Genomic DNA, 24,190 nt, shown 5'->3' on the forward strand with positions numbered 1-24,190 from the left:
AGACTTTTATCAACCGGACCGATGCCCAGGCCTGTTCTTCCACCTCCTGGGATTCTTCGAGAAGCATTCAAAAGGTGGCCCTGTCCCAGCGACTGTAGAAGGTATCCGCGTGCAGCACTAACGCGTCCCACAGCGCTGCATAGCCGCACAGCACCATTGCAGGGCGCGGACCCGGCTGCACTGTGAACACCGGAGCCCAGTGGCCAGAGCGCTACGTGGAGCGGGTGCTCATTGGGTTCCGGGTCGGAGATTCCCGACACCCTCTTCCACAGAGACCCCAGAGCCCCGCTCACAGCTCGTGCCCCCTTCAAACCCAAGAGTTCCCGTCTCAGCCCCTTATTCCAGGCTCAGGAGTTCATTTCTCGAGCTTCCTGGCTCAGACCTAAGAGTCCAGGTTCCCTCTTTCTTTTTTCGTCAGGATCTAGAAATCTATCCCCAGCCCCCTACACTCACAAAACTAGGCATCTGGGCCCTCAGTATCCCCTCTCCCAGCCTTGAACCAGAACAGACCCTTCTGCTCCCCTCTCCCTCAGTGTACTGCCCACCCCAGGCTCCTCCTCCCTCAGGACCCAGAAATGGAGGTTGGGGATAGGGCAGTGCGACTCCGCTTTTAACCGGGAGCTCAGTCCTACACTGTATCTCTTCTTTGGAGATCTGACTCCCGCACAACCCCACTCTCCATTGTACCATCTCCTCTTCCCAAACAACCAGAAGTCCAGGCCCCCAGCTTCCCACCCCACCCAGTGTCCTTTCCCAGAACGCAGGACTCCTGACCCCTCAACCTTCCTCAAGACTCTGAGCTCTTAGTTCTCTTCATTCAAAGAACCAGGAGTTCCAGCCCCCAGGCCCACCTCCATGAATCCAGAATTCTGTACCCCACCCACTATGGAGACTAACTCCACGATTGCACGATGCAGGCTCCCACTGCACAAGTTCCCCAGCAGGGGTGTGGAGTGTGGGCCCCCGGGTGGGGGCTGGGTGGAGGTAGGGCTCTCTTGTGTCTGAGTGCCCGCACTTCCACTTCGCCTGCCCAGCGCCAGCAGCAGGAGCAGAAACAGCAGTGCTGCGGTTCTGGGGTCCATCATGCCCTCGATTTCCGATGCCTCTATTTGATTCCCTGGAGAGGGGAGTGGGAGGGGCTGGGCGTCCGGAGCCTCTCATTCCCCAGATTTTCCAACCCAAGGTCACCCAGACCCCTCAGCCCTAGCACTGCTCTGCTCGGCTATGCCTTCACTTTTTGTACCAGCCTCAGCCTGCCCTGTTTGGTAATTTGCATGCACCAGCATTTCTGTGTCATTACACTTGGCCAACGGCCGTACCTTCCTGAGCCCCTAGCACCTTTGGGTCCATCTTATTTGGCCTGTAGGAGTGCATTTTTGAATTTCTCTGGACCATGACCCCTAAAAACTGTACCCTGTACAGTCATCTACCCAATAATGACATTTAGGTCAACAACAGACCACACATACAACTGTGGTCCCACAAGATTTTAATGGAGCTGGAAAATTCCTGTTGCCTGTGGTGAGGCGGTAGCACGAACCCATTGCTCACGTGTTTGTGGCGATGTTGATGTAAACAAACGTACTGCGCTGCCAGTTGTCTGAAAGTAAACACGTGTGAGCACATAACACTTGACGGCGGTAATAAATGACCATGTTACTGATTTATGTATTTCCTACACTTTTTAAAATCATCATTTTAGAGTGCTTGCTTTCTGGTTGTGTTAAAAGCAACGCCCACTGTAAAACGGTGCCGTGTTCCACGGCAGCAGCCACATACGTCTTCGTGTTTACCGTGCTTCTTGGTCACATCGTTTTCTCTTGTGCTTGATTTAAGCTCATGTTGTTTTTTACAGTAACTTCCTGTACAGGCTTTTAGCCTAGGAGCGACTGGCTGTCCCATGCAGCCGAGGCCTGTAGCAGGCTGTACCATCTAGGTGTAAGTGCACTCCATGATGTCCTCGCAACGACGAAATCACCGAATTTCACATTTCCCAGAGCGTAGGCCATTGTTAACTGGTGCATGACTGTACTTCAGATCGCTAAATATGCTCCTGTGTCCTAATCACTTGTAAAAACCACCTCTGGTGATGTGCTGTTAGCCTGCCACTCCTGTGGCCTGTGACTGTGATTCCTAGGGACTCACACCTGAATTCTTGTCACTTCCATGCCCACTGCTCTTAGAGCCCTGCATGCTGGACCTGTCTCCCAGACGCTCGCTGAGTGTCCTAGCCTCCTGGTGTCCATCAGCCTGGTACTTCTGTACCTATCCTTATGACTCCTGGGTACCTTTCCATGTGATGGTCCCTTGTACCTCCATAGTTATTCCCTGCCATGAACTCCTGCCATCTCTATTCCCAGTGCTCTGGCTCCCAGATGCTCCCAAATGTCCTATGCCCCTGCTCTTGTGCTCCCTGGTTGCCAGTCTCCTAAGCCCCTCAGTGGGCACCTCCACCCTAAGGCCAAGCCGTGGTGGCAGACAAACTTATGCATCATTCCCACTGACCCTGGTTGCGGGGGGGTTGGCTGGAGGGGGCAAACCCAGGCCAGGATGGCCCAGTGGCTGATCCAGTCCTTGGAATAGACTGTTCAGGAATGCGGCCCAACCACCTGCCAGCCCCTGCCTTGCCAGATCCAGCCTTCTGCCAGGAGCCTGGCACAGGGCCCAGACCTGAGGAGAGGGTAGGCAGCTGTGCAGAGTCTAGGACTGGGCTTGTCTCTAGGAGTGCCTCTCAGTGTCTCTGTGTCTCTTCACTGATCCGTGTTTCATCCCTCAGTGTCTTCCTCCCTTTCATTCTCAGTGTTTCTCCGTTTCTGTTCATCTCTGTCTTTCTCCATCTTGGTTTCATTCTCAGTGTCTGACTCTGTTCATGTCTGTTTTCTATCTCTTGCTCTCTCCTTTTTAATGTGTTTTTATCTCTCTCTAACTCTCCTAATTTGTCTTTACCTTACTCTTCCAGTTTGTGGTTCCCTGTCTCCCTGCCTCTTTATTGGTTGGTCTCTGTTGTAGGTCTTCCTACATGTCAACCTTCCTCTGTCTAGGAACCTGGTGACTGGGAGGGGTTGTGGGACAGGGTGCTGACTCCACAGACAGTGGGGGTGCAGCGGGGCACAGCAAGCATGCACTCCCCTGACCCTACCCCACCCCACTCTGTCAGGCTCTCTAATGGATCCTTTTCGTTTATTAGGCTGTCTTCAAGAGCAGGCATTTTGTCTTGTTCACGTCTGCATCCTCTGCACCTAAAATAGTGCTCAGCACAGAGTGGACACTCAGTAAATGTTTGTTGAATGAATGCATGATTTTGTCATCCCGATTTCTGTCTCTGTCTCTATTGCTGTCAGTCTCTGTCTTTTTTTTTTAATAAAGATTTTATTTATTTATTTTTAGAGAGGGGAAGGGAGGGAGAAAGAGAGGGAGAGAAACATCAATATGTGGTTGCCTCTCACATAGCCCCTGCTGGGGACCTGGCCCGCAACCCAGGCATGTGTCCTGACTGGGAATCGAACTGGTGACCCTTTGGTTCGCAGCCCAGGCTCAGTCCACTGAGCTACACCAGCCAGGGATCAGTCTGTCTGTTGCTCAGTCCTTGTGACTGTCTCTCTTCCTGCCTGTCTCTGTGTCTCACCCCTTGAGGCTTCTGTCTCTCAATTTCCCCCTTTTCTTCTCTCTCAGACCTGTTTGTCTCTGTTCCTTCTTAATTTCTCTCTGTTTTAGGATCTTCTTGTCTTCTTCTCTCTGGGCATCTCTGTCTTTCCCTTTCTCTCAGTGCGTCTCCTCCTCCCCTGTCTCTCTTTCTGTCTGTTCCCTCCAGTCTTTGGTTTTCAGGATCTCTTTCTGCTGTCTCTGTGTCTCCCGGTCTCTTCCTGTCTCTCTCCACCTCTCTGTCTCTTTCTCAGGATCTCTCTGTGCTTCTCTTTGCCATCTCTCCATCTTTCTTAGGACCTCCGAGTCTCTCCTTCCCATGGCTGGGCCCTAAGGCAGACTCTGTGGTTGGCCTATGGTGGGAACAGCATGGGGATCAGGGAGAGAATGCCCCATGTGGGGACTGCATGTGTGCCTCTCCTAGCTGGCCCAATGTTCAGCAGAGCATTCCCCGCTTCTGGACAGCCTTGGGGAGACCCTGTTCAGGGTAGGGCCTCTCAGGCCACCTTTGCCCATGGCTGGGGGCCCAGCCCCACTCTGCCTGACTCTGCTCAATAAAGCTTATTGAGAAAAGCTTCTGTCAGCAGGGTGTCAGGGTGCCAAGTCCAGTCCCAGGTCAGGAGGCCCCAGGACTGGGCCTGCTACCCAACCCCAGAGGGAGGAATTGCCAGACAAAGGAATAATCCAAGGAAAAGGGTGAGAAATGCGGGACGGTTTCAGTCTTCTGCTGCCTCCCTTCCACATTCATTGCCCTTCCTCTTTTTTCTGGTCATTTGTTTCTTTCCTTGTCTCTGTCTTCTGTCCTCTTGCCCCCGCCCCCAACTTCTTAGTCTGTGTACCCCGGTGCTTTCCGCCGTGTTTCCACTTTGGGAGATGGAGAGGAGCAGTGTTGCCACTAGATGGTCTGCGTTCCAGTCCCAGCTCTGCCTGTCTCTGGCCGTCTTGTTTTGGACAAGTCGCCTCACCTCTCTGAGCCTCAGTTTGCTCATTTGTGAAAATGTATAATGACATTGCTTTGCCTCATAGGGAGATGTAAATGAGGAATTTAGAACTGTATGAATGGGAGGCACTATGTGTTAATACCCGTTATTTCGCAGTCTCTGTGTCTGTTATAGCTCCGCACCTCTCCCTTCCTACCTGCTCACCTTCCATCTTGGTACAGCACCCTGCATGTCTTGCAGACCTGTTCAGTGTCTCTCTGGGTGCTGTCCGTTCCTCTGCCTCTCTGTCTTCGGGCCGTCACAGCCTCTATATTCTAGCCTATCTCTGGTAACAATTTCTCCCCATTTCTAGCCGCCCGAAGGGTGCGGGTGAAACTAGTCACAGCTGGGTGTCTTCTTTCTCTGCAGCCAGTTCTCCCTTCTTTCCATCCTAGGGACCTGTCCTCCTCCCTTTATTCCACCACAACAGGGTAATTTCCTAGGAAATTATACAAGAGCCCCCAAAAGGGTGCGTGATACAGCGAGTTCTGTGGGTAAAACAAGGCATGCACCTCACCTTCCCCGAGTCTTTGCCTCTGGGTGCGCAGATCCGGTAAAGACGGGAGGGTGAAGGATGGGCATGTGGCAGGCACAAAGTGAGGGAAAGGGAGTGATAGCGAGAGGGATGGGGGCACAGTGGACCGAGAAGAGGGGCACAGCAGCCTCGAGGGGTGGGCCTCATCGCCCACAGGTGAATCTGGAAGGGCTCAGGTGTCATCGCGCGCAGGCACAGCTGGAAGGGGCGCGGCAAATTGCCGAGACCGGAGCTGAGGCGGGTCAGGTCGATGTCCTCTGGCGCCTCCAGCGGCTGCAGCGAGAAGTTCTGCAGGATGGTGTTGAGGTAGAGGAAGGGATCCTTGGGCGCTAAGGACTCCCCCAGGCACAGCCTGCGGCATTGTTCGGAGGTCGGAGTGGAGGAGCAATGACAGAAGATAAGGTGAGGGGCCCCAGCCAAATTCCCAGAGGAAAGCATATGAGGATAACAGTCTGGGAAACATGCTTTAAGTAAGTCCTGAACCAGAATGGCCTGACTGATACTGTACAAATGCAACTTTATGGATTCAAATCTCAGCTCTCCCATAACTACTTTTGTGACCTTTGGCGCGCCACAGTTTCTGGGTATTTACTGTTCATATTTTTTATCTTCTTTTTCTTAGATAAGTCCCTTTAACATTTCATATAATAAGGGCTTGGTGATGATGAACTCCTTTAACTTGACCTTATCTGGAAAGCACTTTATCTGCCCTTCCATTCTAAATGGTAGCTTTGCTGGATAGAGCAATATTGGATGTAGGTCCTTGCCTTTCATGACTTGGAATCCTTCTTTCCAGCCCCTTCTTGCCTGTAAGGTTTGAGAAACCAGCTGACAGTCTTATGGGAACTCCTTCGTAGGTAACTGTCTCCTTTTCTCTTGCTGCTTTTAAGATTCTCTCCTTATCTTTAATCTTGGGGAATGTAATTATGATGTGCCTTGGTGTGTTCCTCTTTGGGTACAAATGTTTGGTTCTCTCTGAGCTTCCTAGACTTCCTTGAAGTCTATTTCCTTTGCCAGATTGGGGAAGTTCTCCTTAATTATTTATTCAAATTAGTTTTCAATTTCTTGCTCTTCCTCTTCTCCTTCTGGTACCCCTATAATTTGGATGTTGGAATGTTTAAAGGTGTTCTGGAGGATCCTAAGCCTCTCCTCATTTTTTTGAATTCTTGTTTCTTCATTCTGTTCTGGTTGAATGTTTCTTTCTTCCTTCTGGTCCAAACCATTGATTTGAGTCCCAGTTTCCTTACTGTCACTGTTGGTTCCCTGTACATTTTCCTTTATTTCATTTAGCATAGCCTTCATATCTAATTTGTGACCATATTCAACCAATTCTGTAAGCATCCTGATTACCAATGTTTTGAACTGTGCGTCTGATACGTTGGCTATCTCTTCATTACTTAGTTGTATTTTTTCTGGAGCTTTGATCTGTTCTTTCATTTGGGCCATTTTTTTTTTGTCTCAGCGGGCCTGTTATGTAGTAAGAGGCGGAGCCTTAAGAGTTCACCAGGGTGGGGCAACCCACATGGCTGCATTGCGATGCTATATGTTGGGGAGAGTCTAAGGGAACAATGTCACTTGCTCTGCTCTCTGCTGGTTTTCAGTCACTTCCCCTGCTACCCACAATCTAATTGGGCCCTTTTGGTGCTGATTCCCAGGTGGGTGGGCTTGTGTACGTTCTAGGACTCTGTGGGTCTCTCCAACAAACTCTCCTGTGAGGCTGAGAGTTTCTCCAGCTGCTGCCTCAACCCCTACAGGAGTTTTCAGTCAGAGGTTTGAGTCTTTATTTCCCTGTGCTGGAACCTTGGGTTGCACGGTCTGTCTCGCTCCCCAGTTGTTCCTCCCGGTTTATTTGCACATGAATGTGGGACCACCCAGTCCGCAATCTGCTTCCTTGCCAGGTCCACTAGTCCTCTCCTCCCAGCTGCCCGTTTCCACCCCTCCTACAGGTCTGGATGAATGTTTTTTCTTTACCTTCTTGGTTGTTGGACTTCCATACAACTCAATTTTCTGTCAGTTCTTTTTTTTTTGTTTTTAAATTTGTTGTCCTTCTTTTGGTTGTGCGAGGAGGCACAGTGTGTCTACCTATGCCTCCATCTTGGCCGGATGTCAGTTTCAGGGTATTTAAAATGGGGATAATAGTGCCTCAATAGGTTGCTGTGAATGGTAAATGCAGATAAAGCAGTGAGAAGAACATGATGCTTATTTATGTAGGTCTTAGCATGTGCCATGCACTACTCTAAGCACCATACAGCTATTAATTAATTTAAGCCTTATGATAACTCCAACAGGTGGGCCCTATTATGACCTCCATTTTATAGATATGGAAATTGAGGCACAGAGATGAAATAACATATCCAAGGCCATACACCTTGGAGATGACGGAGCTGGAGTCTGGCTGCCAAGCCCAGCACTTAGCCACCACTCTTAAGCCCTCCTCAGAGGCAGCGCCTGGCACACAGCATACAATATGCTAAGTTACCTATTATTATCTTTCCCCACTTTTGTCCCTCTCTAATACTGACTTACATAGGAAAGATTTTTCTTCTGCAGAGTGAAGATGGAAGCCAAGAAAAACTAGAACCACCTCACCTGCGCCACCCAGTGGAGACACTGACAGTGACCACTTTCACATGAAATTACTCTTGTGCCTTCCACCTCCCTCCACAAGGATTTCAGTCATTATCTGCCTGTAGGAGCAGAGTCGGGAGGGGGAAGGGATGTCTCTGCACATCCAAAGCTGAGAATGGGTGGGATGAAGTGAGAGGGTTTGGAGGACTGGGCAGTGTAGGTGGGAATCAGGGGTCTGAATGACTGACTCGCATCCCCACCACCCTCACTGGTTGAGAAGGGCATGAAGGCAGGGCTTTTCTTGAAGGACTGATTGGCATCCAGAAAATTCTCAGGGTTGAATTCCTGGGGTGTCAGGCACTGGCTGGGGTTGTAGTGCACTGTGTGAAGGAGGGTGATGACGCTGGTACCCTGTGTGGGTGGGAGGCAGAGCTAGTGGTGCAGAGAGGGCTGGGAGGTTCCCCAACTAGGTTTCCCACTCTACAGGGCTGAGAACTTGATGGTGTGTGTGTGTGTGTGTGTGTGTGTGTGTGCACGCATGCACAGCATAGGACTACATCAGGGTCTGGGAAAGATGTTTGGGTGTCGGGTTCCCAGCGATGGTGTTTCCAGTGGCGGATGCTGAAAGCTGTGTTGTTAGGGTCTGAGGCAGGGACATGGGATACCCTACCCCCTTGGGGGAACAGATTTACATTTCCTGGGGAGGAATCGAGTCTCTAGGAACAGTGTTTAGGCACGGGGGATCCCCAGGATGAAGTCTCAGACCCTGGGGATTCTGGAGAGAGGTCCTAGGATGGGGACCTGTTATGGGGATGGCCTGGGGTTTAGGACAGGGTCCGACCCACTGTACTGCGGGTGGGGTCCTGGGCAGGGTCTGAAGTTCTGGATTTAAGGGCCTCAGATGTCTGTTGCTAGGGCTTGGTGAGGATGCCAGTTGCTAAGGTCTGGGGTGTGGATTGCTAGGGACTGGGATTCTTCTTGCTAGAGCCTCGGATGCCAGTTGCAAGAGCCTGGGATGCCTCTTTTTATGGTGTCAAATGTCATTTGTCAAGTGCCCAGTGAACTTCAGGTAGCAGGAAGCCTCGAAAGGTCGTGTCCTGAATGACGTGGTGAATCAGGTTTTTGCGGGATGACGTCCGCGAAGCGCTGCACCTCGTGGATCACAGCATCTGCGTGAGGCACTGCCGTTTGGTCTTCCAGAGCCGGCAGCCACTCGCATCCCACCACTCAGTCAGTCGCTCTCCTCCAGGGCGCGGGCTGGCGAGGGAGGGGGAGGGAGGGGGACGTGTAATCGAGGGTACCAGCGGGCTCTACTGGGCTGGGAAGAGGTATGTGCGTGTGTGGGAGCAGTCGACGCTTCCTGGCCGGGGTGCTACTGCAGGGGTGCTTGTGAGGGTGAGCCTAGACCTCTGGGCGGCGGGAGGGTTGGGTTCAGAGAAGTCGGTAAGGGCAAAAGTTTGATTTGTGCAAGGACTGGTGCGGTCGGAGCTTCAGGTGTGGGGGCTGGAGTCCAGAACTCGCTGCGATTGAGCCTGGGGCTTCGAGGACCAGGCTCGCTGGAGTGTGATTCTTGTGGGGATGCTGTGCTAGGATTGACAGATCGGGGGTGCAGCAGACGGCTAGAGCCCCGTTGGACTCAGTCCTGGAGGCCAGGGTCCTGGGATAGACCCGGAGGCTGGGCTTGGGCAGAAGGGGTCGCAGACAGTGCTGTGTGGCGGGGTCAGACTGTGTGGGAGGGGTCAGTGTTGGGACAGGCACCGTGGCTGAGGCTCAGGGTCCCCGCTCTGGGCGTCCTGTGGAACGGGGCTCGGTGGCAGAGTGGACAGGGTCAGAGGTGGCCCGCAAAGCAACGCCATGCGGTCGGGGGCGAGGCAGGCTGTGTGGACTGCGAGGGCCACTTGGGTGGGGTCAGCTTCTGTGTGGGTTTGCGGGTTTGCGGGACCATGCGTACACGGGAGGCTCGCACTTTCAGGTCCGCTGGGCTGAGCTGGGCACAGCTCAATGTGTGTGGGGTGTGTGGGCGGCGCGGCACTGCCCTGCAGGAGCGTCTCCCGGCGAGGGAGGGCGCTCACACCTAGCACTTTCGGCTACTTCTGTACCACGAGGAGGGCGGGCTCGGCGTGGTGCTCAAGGTCTCGGTGCCGCCAGAGAGAAGGTTATGTGTGGTCCTCAGAAGGGTATCCACGTGGAAGTGGCTCAGCGGATTCCGCGTCTCCTGCGGGGGTAAAGTAAGGGAGATACGAGCCAGAATCTGGGGATCCTGCCCCACACTGACCGCGCTCTCCGAGCCTGCGGGCTCCATTCCCCCGGAGCTATGCAAATGCTACTGGGTGTCAGTTCAGTTCCTCCTCTAACTTCTCTTCCTCGGGGGAGCTGCGCGCGGGTGGGCGGGGCAGGGGAAAATCTCAGCCACAGGGTCCACAATCAACAGATCCTTAAAGACTTCTTAGTGAGCTTTTAACTGGCAGCGGCCCCCCCGGCTCCAGCGCAGCAGAACCAGGTGTTCAGCTTCCCTTCCCAGTGTGGAGAGGTCACACACAAACCTGCCCAACCAGCATTCCTGTTGGTTTGAGGTGAGGGAAGCAGTTCAGACCAAAGGTGGGACTTCCAAGCAGGGTTTACCTGTTCCATCTTGATGAGGAAGCAATCAATGAAATCTCGGGGAGAGCTGGTGTCAGGAGGGGCCTGGTTGTCGCGGACACTGCAGGCAATGAGGTCGGTCCTTCATGCGCCCAAGGTTCTGGAAAAGGCGTCACTGCGGCCCGGGCACCCAGTCCAGCGGGCTCCGAAAGCTGTTGTACCACTGGGGGTTTTGGAGGAGCAGGCAGGGTGTGTGCGAGTGAGGGTCAGGGTGGTCAGGGAGGCGGGGACGGGGTCTTGAGGGGCAAGTTCCCAGGAGGCTGGTTGGGGATGGGGGGCTGTGTATGTAGGTGCAGACACGGTGGAGCAGGCATGGGCGTGGCTGGGCGGGACCTTGTACCTCCCGAGGGCGTCAGATGAGGAGGGACTGGCCAGGCAGGGACAATTGCTGCCCCATCCCGCCTCCCTGTCCCCCAAATAATGAGGCCTCCTGACTTCGCCCCAGGGGCTGCTCAGGATTTGAGAGCTGTCATGAAGGAGGTGGGTAATGGTGAGCAGACGCTCATCGTCGTAGTCGAAGCGGCTGCTGAAGACCACGGAGCCGATTATGTTGCACACTGAGCGGCTGGGCGCAAACGTGGGGTCAAAGGGCTCGCGCGAAGGTGGGGGACGAAGAGGGTCAGGGGGCACGCTTGGGAAACACGTGAGCCACACCCCAGGCCTCACACAGCAGCAGCTGCAGTTTGCACACCATCCAGCCAATCATGGGAACGGGACTTGGCTGCTGGCCGCCCAGCGTGCAGCATGGCAACACCCGAACTGTATTTGGCGACGCAACGCACAACACACCAACGCATGGCAATCAGCAAGCATCACAGAACATATAACATATGTGAAAACTCTTGGTAAATACGGCCCCAATTCATGCCAACACGCATACCACACAGTGACCTAATAACTGGCCCAGAAACATCCTAAGACCCAGCAACAAAAGACACCAACATGTGACACCAGCATCCTGCTACATTATCTCACAACACGACACACAGCAGTAATACACAAAACCCAGCAGACAGCACAGAACACGCTGTGTGTGATACCACAAAACATACAATAAGGGCCGTGGAACAGATGGACACACAGTGTGCAGCCACGTAACAACAGTGGTGGTACAGGAGCCAGCCCGGGACAATGTTACGTGTAGCGCCTGGCCACGCTGCAGCCTCACCCAGCGGTAACACACAGCAACACCACACCTGACCCCCCACGATTCAACCACCAAACTTGGACCACAGGCCATGATACTAAAACAACATGCATTCCAGCACATCAGCCATTGCATAACAGCAGAGCCCAGAAAACCAGGGCTGGAGTTAGACAGGTATAGCATGGATCTTGGCTGGTATGGATTTTCGTCTCAGCATGACCTGGGTGAACTGACATGCTTTCTCTGAACCTCATTTTTCTCATTTGTGAAGTGGGCCTGACGACAGTTTTCTGGTGGGGCTGTTACAAGGGAGTGTGTGGTAGGGAAGTGCTTAGCTAAGGGCCTAGCCCCTGGTGAGCCCATTGCACACCAGGGTGTTGTGATAGGTGGAGTGATGGCTCCCCAGAGATGTTCACGTGTTAATCTCCAAGAACCTGTGGATGTGTGGTTCAGTTAAAGCTCTGAGATGGGGAGATTATTCTGGATTATCTGGCCTAATGTAATCACAAGTGTCTGTGTAAGAGGGAGGCAGAAGAGTCTGAGTGAGAAAAGGTGATGTGATGATGGAGAGAGAGATTGGGGGGTACTATGTTGCTGTCTTTGAAGATGGAAAAAGGCCAGGAGCCAAGAAATGTGGGTAGCCTCCAGAGGCTAGAAAAGGCAAGAAAGTGGGTTTTCTCCTAGAGCCTCCAGAAAGAACAAGCCTCGCTGACCCATTTTATACTTTGGAATTCCCAAGCTGTAAGACAATGAGTTTGTGTTGTTTTAAGTTGCTACATTCGTGACATTTTGTTACAGCAGCAATAGGAAACAAATACAGGCAGTTATCCTTTTACTTACCTCACATCGCTTAATCTCTGCAGCATCACCTACCACATTCACGCCCCGCCCCCCCAAACCAGCAGGATTTGGAGATCAGGGAAGAGGGCTGTTTACTTCTCTGCCTCAGATTCTTCTTCTATAAAATGGGGCTTATGGTGGGACCTACTTCTTAGTCTTGGGTGATTTTTCAAGGAGGTAATATACATAAAGTTCTTGGGACAGATCTGGCATATGGTAGGCACCATGTAAATGTTTGAAATTTTTATTCACTTTTTTTCATGGGTTTGTATCCCAGCTCAGCCACTTCCTGGGCACATGCCTTAACCTGTCTGGACTCAGCTTTGTCACGGTAACAACTGCCGAGGCTTGTGGGGAGGGTGAAGCTTGTTAACATGTGTGAAGAGTTTAGCACAGTGTGTGGTACCCAGTAAGTACTTCGTAAGTGGGCATGAGTGTGTTGAGTGTGGGCTTTGGTGTCAGTAAGACACGGGTTTAAATCTTGGCTCCTCTACTTACAAGCTTTATTACTTCCTCCCTATCACTTAACCTCTACATGCCTCCATTTCCTCATCTGAAAAATGGATTGTTCCAAGGCTTAAGGGGCCTGTGAGTGGAAATATGCTTCACACAGGGCCCCACGCTTGGTGAGTCTCAAGAGCATCATTGTCACAATCACCCACCAGCTGTGCTGAAAGTGCCCTACAGCGTGCAGCAGAGTGGCCACCAGTGTAACTATTCTGCCCCTGAACCTCAAGGAAATGCAGCACCCCATGCTGATCCACCTCGAGGGGGCACCACTTATTGTGGGCTAAGCGAGGAGCATCCTGTTCACACCCAAGTGATGGTATCTGGCAGTCTTGGCCACTAAGTAGGATAGATGTGACTTAGGGATATGGACAGCACTCTAGGAGACCGACCTTCAGTTTTCCACAGCTCCACCAGCAGGAAGTTGCCTTCCTCCATGATCTGCTCTCTTCAAAGCTCCCCTCCCCCATCCCGAAGTTCCACAGAATCTGGATAGAGAACTTCCTGAGGACCTTCCACTGCTCCCCATTGGAGAACGTGATGCCTGGGGAGAAGAGGAAGAGCCAGCTCAACCTCTGACTTGTCTCTGAGACCACTGCCATCTGAGTTTCCTTTCCTGTCGTTTGCTAGGAGAGAGACTATGAATTTGCAGTCTCCCCCCACCCCTCCTGGTAAGCCCTCCCTGAGCCTCCAAGCTAGGTCAGATGCCTCCTTTGAGCTTCCATAGGCCCCTGGGCGTTCCCCACCACAGACCTGATCACCCTGGGCTATCACGGTCTGGCGATGGGGCTGTCTCCTTCACTAAACTGTGAAGGCACAGTGGTGGCCTGTCTTGGTCACCACCGTGTTACTAGCATTGCCCAGTGCAGGGGTTATCACCCAGGAGGTGCTGGTGATAGCTTATTGATTAATGAATGCACGAATGAGGGAAAGAAGCAAGAAAAAGGAACACCGAGACATTCTGAACTCATCTGGAAGCTAGGAAGACCCTACTGTCTTCTCTCTCTGGTCTCAGGGTCTGCTCATAGGCTGGCTGTTCTCCCCATAGCACTCTTCACCCCTCGTCTGCTCCTGACAGGTCGTGTTCATCTTTTAGGTCTCAGCTTGGAGGTCTCTTTCTCCAGGGAGCCATTTCTGGCCTTCCCTGCCCTGACTGTGACTCTGGGCTGTAACAGTCTGGTAGTGGGGCTGTGTCTCCTACTGGACTGGGCGCTACAACGGGATAAGGCCTTGGGTATGTTTATTTGTAATTCCTTTGGAACTAGTACAGAACTTGATGCTAAGGAAGAAAAAGCTATAGTGTATTGTCTTCTGTTATATGCATTATCTCATCAATTTCTTGTAACAACCTTCTCATGGTAGCACAGTTAGGGTCAGGTGGGGGGCGGTGCAGGGGGCACGTGCCCAAAGGTATACAGTTAATAATTGGCTGAACCTCAATGTTACCCTTTGTGCTCTGTATCGAATCATTAGATGGTGGCTATTTTTAGTAATGGGTGATATATGCACAGATGGTTTCTGTGCAAAAGCATCAAGGTGAGTTTCTCAACTGCCTTGTCTTCACCTCCTTGCATCTGGTATATCTGGACAGGTGAGGTCATAAGATCCAGCCTAAGGAAGGGGACATAAAGGAGGAAAGTATACTCAATACACCATAAGTGGTGGCAGATTTATTTATTTATTTACTTACTTACTTATTTATTTCCAGAGCTCTTCAATTCCAAATCCAGGGTCACCTGGGACCCACCTAGTGAAGATGCTAGCTCCTGGGGATTCTTTAGGAGGAGAGGAATCGTACAGGATGCAGGTCTCCAGGACCCCCTTTTTAAATCAGAGCAGCTTTTCTTTCTTCCTTTCCTTCTTTTCTTTCTTTTTCTTTCTTTCTCTCTCTCTCCCTCTCCCCACCCCCCTCATTTATTGGGCCTTGTCATATGTCTTCCTTTGACTAAGAGATTTATGTTTTTTTAAAAAAAAGACAAGAAAAACTGCCCTGGCTGGTGCGGCTCAGTGGATTGAGTACAGGCTGTGAACCAAAGGGTCGCCGGTTTGATTCCCAGTCAGGGCACATGCCTGGGTTGTTTGCCGTGTCCCCAGTGGGGGCCATGTGAGAGGCAACCACACACTGATATTTCTCTCTCTCTTTCTCCCTCCCTTCCCCTCTCTAAAAATAAATATATAAACAAAATCATAAAGAAAAAGCCGATACGATGAAGTGATTTCCAAGCCTAAGGAGAACAGGATATTGAGACAGGATGGATTTGTAGTTAATGACATGATTGCTGGATGGATTGGGTTTGGGTTGGGATGGGGATGGCAGTGGGGCATGAAGGGAGTCTGGAATTGGTGATTGATTGGGTTTGAGGTTGGTGATAGGGATGGAGTTTGGCTGAATGAGAAGAATTGGTAGATGGGGATTGAGACTGAGCTTGGGGTTGTTTTGAGTGATGGTAGCAAGATTCAGGTTTGAAATGGGAACTTGGCACTGAGAACTTCAACAGGTGATTGGGATAGAAGATGGGGTGGGGCTGGGAAAAATGATAGTGGAGTTCAGTTTGACTAAACTATCAGGGTGAGGTTGATAATATACTTTAACTTGGGGGCTGGGAGAGGGTTCGTAACGGGAATGGAGGTTGGGGTGAGATGCAGTCAGTCTTGCAGGTGGAGATGGAGTTGAGGGTGAAATGAGGTACATGGAAGTAGGACTGATGGACTTAGTAGGTCGTCTGCTAAAGTAGGTCGAAGTGGACAACATGAACTAGGGCCAGATAATTGGGTCACCTGACTGAGATGAATAGTTGACAGTGTGGTTGGGACGGAGATAGGGATTGGGAGAGAGTGGAGCTGCAGTCGGACGGAGATAGGGATTGGTATGGAAGTGCCATTCGATGAGATGGTAGTAGGATTTGGGGGTGGGAAAGGCAGGTCAGACTTCACCCTAGACTAGCACTGCCTGGCTCCACCCCATCTGGTGTCATCAGCGAGTTCAGTGACTGAGTGTCACCAAAATTGGGAGCACAGTCTCCTACCTTATCCTCTCTCTCCATGGGCTGGGGGTGGAGGAGATGGGGAGCAGGCTTACCATTGCCCTTAGTGAAGTTGAAAAAGGTGGGGTAGCTGCCATGGCCACTAAACTCCTCTGCCTGGTCCACATGGGCCTCCTTTATGGCTTGGTACCCACTGAGGACCACCACCTGCCTGGGCCGCAAGTGCACTGTGTACACAGAGCCATACTTCTTGCTCAGCTGGGGGTGGGAAGGCAGAGGTCACAGGGGTGTCTGGGGCCGTGGGACCCCTCCCCCTCTCCCAAGCCTAGGCCCTTGCACCTTGGTGAGAGAGGTCAGCCTGCCTTGTGAGTGAAGCTGCAGCAGGTTTCACAGGAATAAGAGGGGCCTGGGGCCTGGGGTCAGCTGGCCCTTGCCCCCTGTGCTGAGGGTCAGGCACAGACAGGTGAGAACCAGGAGCAGGAGTAGCATGGCTGTGCTTATACTGTCCACGGTGAAGGCAGCTGCAGGCATCTGGGGGAGGGGCAAAGGAGAAGGGGTAGGGCTGGGAAGGGAGTGGGATCCCTTCATTCCTCATTTCCTTTGGAACGTACTTCCCCAGGTCCTGGAAATGCAGGCGCATGGAGAGAAGAAAGGATGTAAAGGGAAGAAGAGACAAGGAAAGGCTGGGGGATGGGGACAGGGGAAGGGAGGGAAGAGGAGAGAGAGAGACAGACAGAGACAGTCAGAAAACAGAGGCAGAGGTAGTCAAAATACAGAGAGACAGACAGTAAGAGAGACAGAAATAAAGACGGAGACAGACGGAGAGGGAGAGGAGAGAGAGACTAAGAGACAGATACAAATGGAGTTAATGAGGGATACAGAGAAATAGCGTGAAATATCTAAATAGCTATAGGTGTCTGTCCGGCATCTATCTACCTATGTATCCATCATCACTCATGAGACCGGCCCTCACGCAGAGACATCGATAGAGACACACAGGGACAGAGACAGGCAAACCAAGACAGGATAGAGCCAGACAGAGAAAAATCATAGAAAGAGGGTTGACAGAGAGAGACCAGAGAATGAAAGAGACAGAAATAGAGACACAGAGCTAGAGAAAGACAGACGAGAGAGATGGAGAGGCAGAGAGATATATACTTCCTGAGACACAGAAATCTACACTGAAAGAGAGAAAAAGAGAGAGACACACACAGAGAGGAAGAGATAGAGCTAAGCACAGACTGAGGGAGATGAGCGTGGCAGAGACAGGAAGGATAGATACATGGAGACAGAGATGTAAACAAATAATACAAATGCAGCCGCTTTAAAAAGGAGTCAGAGCCCTGACTGCTGTGGCTCAGCGGGCTGGGCGTCATCTCGCAAAGCGCCAGTTTCTTCCCGGGTCAGGGCACAAGCCTGGGTTATGCAGGCAGGGTCCCTGGTTGGGGCCTCGTGAGAGGCAAACGATCAATTGTCTATCACACATCGATGCCTCTCGCCCTCTCTTTGTCCCTCCCTTGCCCTCTCTCTAAAAAGAAATAAATAAAATCTAAAAAAATAATAAATAAGAAAATCAAATGGAGTCGGCGCTGCCATCCCACAAGACCTGCCTTGCACCTTTCATGCCTCAGACCTTTGGAATGTTAACACAGGGGGAAATAACCTTTGTACATTGTGTCCCAGAGAACTATTTGCAAAGATAACAAGAAGCAAATATTATGACTACTGGACTGAAAATTAAATACATTCTTTGGAATTAACACCATTCTGTTATGTAATCTGCAGCAGTTAACACCATGCTGTTACGTGATCTGCACCAGTTAACCCCATGCTGTTACGTGATCTGCACCAATAGAAAGGTTGCAGGTCCAGTCCCCTTTCAGCACACGTGCCTGGGTTGCGGGTTTAGTTCCCTAGCCCGTGTCTCTCTGTCACATTGATGTGTCTCTCCCCTCTCTCTCCTTCCCTTCCCATCTCTCTAAAATCAATAAGCATGTCCTCGGATTAAAAAACAAAACGAAATGAGAAATACTTTCCTTCTATTGATAATATTGTTCCCCTTGCCGTTCTCATGAATACCCCATGGTTTTGTCTTGTAGTTGGAACACCATTTGGGCTCTGGCTGACTCAGTGGTTCCTGAATAGCTATTCTTATTGATCTCAAAGAGATGCTTATTGTCTCTCACTTTGGCCTTTTATTCTTAGGTTAACAGAGAGACAGATAGAGAGATACACCGAGACAGACATGGGGAGAGAGAACATGAGAGACACAGGGAACATTAGACAGAGACACAGAGACAGATCCGGAGGGAAGGCGGCAGCAGAAGCAGAAAAGAAGCAGGTGTCTGAACTGAGGCTTCACACTGCAGAGAGGACAGCACGGAAGCCCCAGGGCTGGGACTGAAACACTGGTCAAACAAAGGAGCAGGTACCCAGAAAAAGCCCCAGAAAGACTGATGCAGAGACCCAGTTGGCCCTCAGAGGAGGTGATGAGGGAGACCCCAGCCAGTCCTAGGGACAGGGAGATGGAGGCAGGGACCCTTCCCCCGAGAGCCACCTCTCTTCTCCTGGGAGCTGCTTCTGACCCTCTACCTGGTGAGGCACAGGGACAGCGGAGGTGTGTTCCAGACCATGCTGACTGTGGCTGCTCCAGATGTGTCCCCGTGCCTATGAGGGTGGTAGGTTGGGTAGGTGGGAGGGGCAGGGACTGCCTATAAATCACCCCTGCCCCTTTGCCCCCTTCCCTTTTTCTTCCAGTGGTCTTTAACCCCGTCCCATCTCTGCCTCCTTACTCTGTGCACTCTTCTGGCTCCCACTCAGCTGCCATGCTGTTCTGGGGAACCACTTTTGCCCTCCTGGACCAGTCTGGCCAGCAGGCTGACCTCAGCTCCTCTCTCTGTGGTCAGTGGTGGTCATTTGCCCTGGAGTGGGGCAAAGGCTCTTTCACTTTTGCCATTTGGGGCCCCAGGTCTGGCTGTGGGGGGCTACGTTTGTGGGGCTGTGGCGAAGTGATAGACCAGTGGTGGGGGCCTGGTCTCTTTGATGTGTTGGGTACTTGGTTCTATTTTCCCGACTGGCTGTGTGACCTTGGGCAAGGCCGTTTCTGTCTTGAGCAGGAGTTTCTCATTCCCCAGGGCCTATTTCCACAGCTTTTCCCACCGCTCGCTGGTCCTCACAGTTTGTCTCTGAAATTATGTATGTCTCGCTTTGCTTCTGCCTCTCTCTCTCTGGCTGTTTGGCTCTCCTTAGGTTGCTGTCTCTCTCTCCCGTCTCTCTGAAAGAATATCAGACCTGAATGACCCTCCCCCTTGCCCACACACAGTCCTTGCCCCCCTGCTCTGTGTCTCCTGCTCTTTGTCTCTCACTCTCTGTTCTGTCTCTAATCCTGTCTGCACCTTTTCTCTTTCTCTCTGCTTCTCTCTCTCTGTAAGGCTTTCTCAGTCACCATCTCCTTCAAACTCTCTGGGTCTCTCTCTTTCTTTCTGTTGCTCATGCCTCCACCAGTGAGACTGCAGTGGGTAGGACTGAAGACAGAGGCTGAAGCAGGGTCTGGGAGAAGGGCAGGGCAGGCGGAAGCCCCAGGAGAAAGAATATCAGACCTGAATGACCCTCCCCCTTGCCCACACACAGTCCTTGCCCCCCTGCTCTCCTAAGTGCCCCCACCAGTGGTGTCTGCTGTTGGCCCCTGCCTGAGAAACTGGCCTTAGTTACCCAACTCCTGGCCAGGTCACAAGGACAGGATGGCAAAACATGGAGCTGGGCGAGGACTCCAGTTCCCCTCGCAGTGAGGCCCTGAGCGTCTGCAAAATGTCTGGGAGGCCAGGAGCTCCCTCAAGTGTCTAATATTTTCACCGTAGCGTCCTTGCTGTAGACATCTTTGCCACAAACATTTTAGCTGCAGACATTTTGCCACGTAACTACTTGGCTGTAAGGCAAATTTGCAGTAAACACACACACACACACACAATATAACTAGTTGATGGTTGTGTTTTGGTTTGGTTTGGCTTCTTCATTGATGCATCAGCAGCTGACTTAATGTATAAAACCAGTTGTCAGTTTGTTTCAGTTCCCCGCTGACGAAGCTCTCGCAGTGGCTTCCGTTTCTATGTCACGTGTAAGTTAGGGTCTGTGCAGTGACCAGTAGACGTGCTGCTGCTGGTCTTAAAATAGCCATGAGTCTACACACATTTTAAATGTATTCAAATATTTTGCATTTCTCAGTAAAGCCTTATTCATTTGTTGTTCATTTTTCATGTTTCATTATGTCCTTATTAATGTCTCTTTATTATTTGTCAGGATTTTATGGCAAAATTGCCTCACAGACAATTAATTATGTGGCAAAAACATTTGCAGCAAAAATGCTTGTGACAAAGATTCCTCCAGCAAAGATGCTTCTGGCGACAGTCCCTGGAACCACCCCCACCCAGGTTGGTTTACTGTTCCCACGGGGCGGGGGAGGAAGTGCTTGTAGGTCTTGGGGAATTGGACACCCTGGGCCCTGGGCATGTCCTAAGGCAGAGGTGGGGCCCCTTCTTATTGAAGTCCCACAGAGGCGGTTCTGGCAGAGCTGTGAAGCCTTAATTAAGGGATTAGGTAGCTCTGTGTCTCTTGGCTGTAACCCTATGTCTGGGGGTGGGGCAGTACTGGATCCACCCCAACCCCGAAAGTTACTTTTTCCTGAACCTAGAACTGGGTTGAGAGGGGCCTGATGGGACTGCCACCCTGGGGAACCTGAGTTTCACGGGAAGGGGAATTTTAAGGGGCTTAAGTTCTCCTTGTGGTCTGACTTGCTTTCCTGTTACAGAGGAAACTTGGGGTAGAGAGGCATGTGTTACAGGGCTTCTCCACCTGGCACAACTGATGTTTGGACTGGGTAATTTTCATGGGGGAGGGGCTGTTCTGTGCATGGTAGGATGTTTAGCAGTCTCTCTGGTCTCTACCCACTAGATGCCAGTAGCAGCTCCCCTCCCAGTTGTGAAAACCAAATGAGTCCACACACTATTCAGCGTCCCCTTGGGGGCAAAGTCAACCCAGTTGGGAAGTGCTGGTGTAATGGAAGGAACTGAAACACACCAGCGGCAGCTGAACCCTCCTCACCTCTAATCGGCCTCTTTTGACCCCCAACTTGTACGGTTTTTCCTGCCCCCTCAAACCTCCAAAACTCTTTCTTCCTACTTCACCCTGTCCATGATCCCACTTCTTTTTTAAAAAATATTTTATTGTTTATGCTATTACAGTTGTCCCAGTTTTGGTGGGCCCATTTCTTATATCATGGAGAAAAAAGCATCAATCAGAAGAGAACTAGCTCATTCTCCCGCAACGATGCTCACCACCCACCGGCATCTGGGCCACAAGTGCAGACTTCTTCCCTCCGAGAGCCAGAGGGCCAGGCTCCATTCATCAGTCAGATGCTCCCTGGTGACAGGGCAGTCCCATTCTTGTCAACGACTGATGGCTTTCTTTCTACAGTGTTATGTTTTGTGCAGATGTATAGATGAAGTTTTTCCTAGTTTACAATTTTTTGAGATAAAAATTCACACCTGGTGAAATACATAAACTTTACATGAACATTTGTTGAGTTTTGAATTCATCCACTGGTATGATCCAAATCCTTCTGAAGATATAGAATATGTGCAAACTTTCTTAATATGGAATCCCCAATACTGAGAATGTCCTATTTACAAAATAAAATTTATGTGTCAAAAACCGATTGTTAATGTGAATTTCATCCAGACCATCTATAAAAAATCAATTTATAAAAATGAAACATTAAAAAATAGCAGCTAGTACAATGTGACTCTGAAAGATTCTGTTTGGAAAAAATTGGGGTCTTATCGGGCTACATTATTTTATACCTGTTTCCCAATTCTATCCTTTTGCTCTCCCCTTTAGTGTGACATATAGAAAGAGTATAGGCTTTGCAGTTGGTAGTTTTGGGTTAAAATCCAGATTCTACTTTTTAGAAGCTGTGTGATATTGAGTGTGTTATTGAATGTCTTTGTGCCTCAGTTTCTTTGTGGGTACAATGGACACAATACTTTACACCAGCTCAAATTCATTGCCTGGCCCAGTGTCAGAACACAAAATTGGTTACAAAAGCAAATGAATGATGTCAGAAATGTTCCTGGCACATAGCTGACATTTAACGGCAGATCTTTTACACACACATGCCTGGTAATTTTTGATTGGCTGCCAGACATTGTGAATTTTACATTGTTGGGTGCTGGATATTTTTGTGTTCCTCTAAGTATTCTTGGATTTTATTATGTGATACAGTTAAGTTACCTGGAAATATTTTGTGAACTTTTAATTTTGATATGATTTCAAACTTAATGAAAAGTTACATAATAAGACAAGAAACTTTTAGGTACACTTTCTCTGATTCACAAATTGTTAACATTTTGTCACACTTTATCTAATTCTCTCTTTCCTCTATTTCTCTATGAACCATTTGAGGGTAAGTTGTAAACCTGATGCCCTTTTACACTAAATTATTCAGTGTGTATTTCTTTTTTTAAAAAAGACTTTATTTATTTTTAGAGAGAAGAGAAGGAAAGGAGACAGAGAGGGAGAGAAACACGTGCGAGATCGATCAGTTGACTCTCATACACTCCCTACTGGTGATCTGGCCCACAACCCAGACATGTACCTTGACAGGGAATCGAACCTGTGACCTTCTGGTTTGCAGATCAGCATTCAATCCACTGAGCCACACCAGCCAGGGCTGTGTGAATTTCTTTTAAAAAAAAATTTAAAAGATATGTTTATTGATTTTAGAGAGAGAGGAAGGGAGAGAGTGAGAGGGAAACATCAATGTGAGAAACATTGATAGGTTGCCTCCTATACATGCCCCGACCAGGGGTTGAACCCTTAACCTTTGGGTGTATGGGATGATGCTTCCACCAACTGAGCCACAGTGGCCAGAGCTCAGTATGCATTTCTTAAGAACAAGGACACCTTTAAACATAATGACAGTACTAGTCTCAAAATCAGAAAGTTTAATATTGATACAGTATTATTATTTAATCCTCAGTTAATTAAAAAATTTTGCCAGTTGTGCCAATAATGTTCACTATAGCAAATTTTGATCTGGTTTAGGATTCACTTCAAGGTCATATCTCTTTAGACTCCTTTAGTCCTAGACTCTTTCTCAACTTAAGCCATTGACATATTTTATGAATACAAGCCACTAATTTTGTACACTGTCCCTCAATTTGGGTCTAATTTTTTTCATGATTAAATTCAGATTATGGTTTTGGGCAGGAATATTACAGAAGTGTTGTTTCTCAATGCATGATATCAGGAGGCACCAGATGTCAGTTTGATCAATGATTGGTGATGTGAACTTTGAACGTGAGGTTAAGGTGAGGTCTGCCAGAATTCTTCATTGTAAAGTTATTCATATTCTTTTTTAAAAAAGACTTTATTTATTTATTTTTGAACAGAAGTATAGGGAAGGAGAAAGAGAAGGATAGAAACATCAATGTGTGGTTGCCTCTCGTGCGCCCCCTGCTGGGAACCTGGCCAGCAACTCAGGCATGTGCCCTGGCTGAGAATCGAACCAGCGACTCTTTGGTTCGCAGTCCGGCACTCAATCCACTGAACCACATCAGCCAGTGCTAAAAAGATTTTATGTATTTGTTTTTAGAGAGATGAAAAGGGAGGGAGAAAGAGAGGAAGAGAAACACTATGTGCAAGAGAAACATTGATTGGTTGTCTCTTGCACTCCTCCAACCGGGGACCTAGCCTGTAACCCAGGCATGTGACCTGACCAGGAATCGAACCAGCAAATTTTTGGTTTGCAGGATGGTGCCCAACCCACTGAGCCACACTGGTCAGGGTAGGGATTCATATTCTTTTTGATGAACACAATTCCCTGTTACTTGATTCACTTTTTTTTTTTCTTGGATTCCAATAGCTTGGACCCCATTCTGCTACCTCAGTGGCTGCTCCTCATCTGTGTCTCCTGCATCTCCCTGACCTTCAAATGTTGGAGCTCAGTCCTTGTACTCATATCTGTTCTGTTGTCTCTAGTACTCATTTCCTAGTTGATTCATTCCAGCCCTATGACTTACTGATTTTCTTAATTTTTATTTATTGATTTGAGAGAGAGAGAGAGAGAAAGAGAGAGGGAGAGAGAGAAACATCGGTTTGTTGTTCCACTTATTTATACATTCATTGGTTGATTCTTGTATGGGCCCTGGCTGGGGATTGAATGTGCAACCACCATGTGTGGGGAGGATGCTCTAACCAACTGAGCTACCAAGCCAGGGCCAGCCCTTGACTTTAAATACCACCTATATACTGATAATGTCCAAATTTATAGCTTTGCCCCAAGCTCCCTCCT

General features: G+C 49.9%; 1 protein-coding gene and 1 long non-coding RNA gene across 2 annotated transcripts; one reads left to right on the forward strand and one right to left on the reverse strand.

Moving 5' to 3' along the window:
* Positions 1 to 67: 67 nt before the first annotated feature.
* On the reverse strand, positions 68 to 17,673 carry LOC123478401 (cytochrome P450 2F1). Its single transcript, XM_071220077.1, is given in 14 exon segments — positions 68 to 211; positions 5,140 to 5,516; positions 7,995 to 8,136; positions 8,790 to 8,846; positions 8,848 to 8,951; positions 9,817 to 9,940; positions 10,348 to 10,443; positions 10,445 to 10,528; positions 10,801 to 10,956; positions 13,238 to 13,306; positions 13,309 to 13,403; positions 15,939 to 16,101; positions 16,183 to 16,374; positions 17,650 to 17,673. Coding segments are annotated over 14 exon segments (1,827 nt in total).
* Positions 17,674 to 18,283: 610 nt separating this feature from the next.
* LOC112319964 (uncharacterized) lies at positions 18,284 to 21,626 on the forward strand. The gene is made up of 3 exons (XR_006653591.3): positions 18,284 to 18,521; positions 20,140 to 20,270; positions 21,081 to 21,626. It is a non-coding gene; the product is annotated as an uncharacterized lncRNA (long non-coding RNA).
* Positions 21,627 to 24,190: the final 2,564 nt, after the last annotated feature.

The sequence above is a fragment of the Desmodus rotundus genome, chromosome 12 (genome assembly GCF_022682495.2).
Source record: "Desmodus rotundus isolate HL8 chromosome 12, HLdesRot8A.1, whole genome shotgun sequence".
Taxonomy (NCBI): Eukaryota; Metazoa; Chordata; class Mammalia; order Chiroptera; family Phyllostomidae; genus Desmodus; species Desmodus rotundus.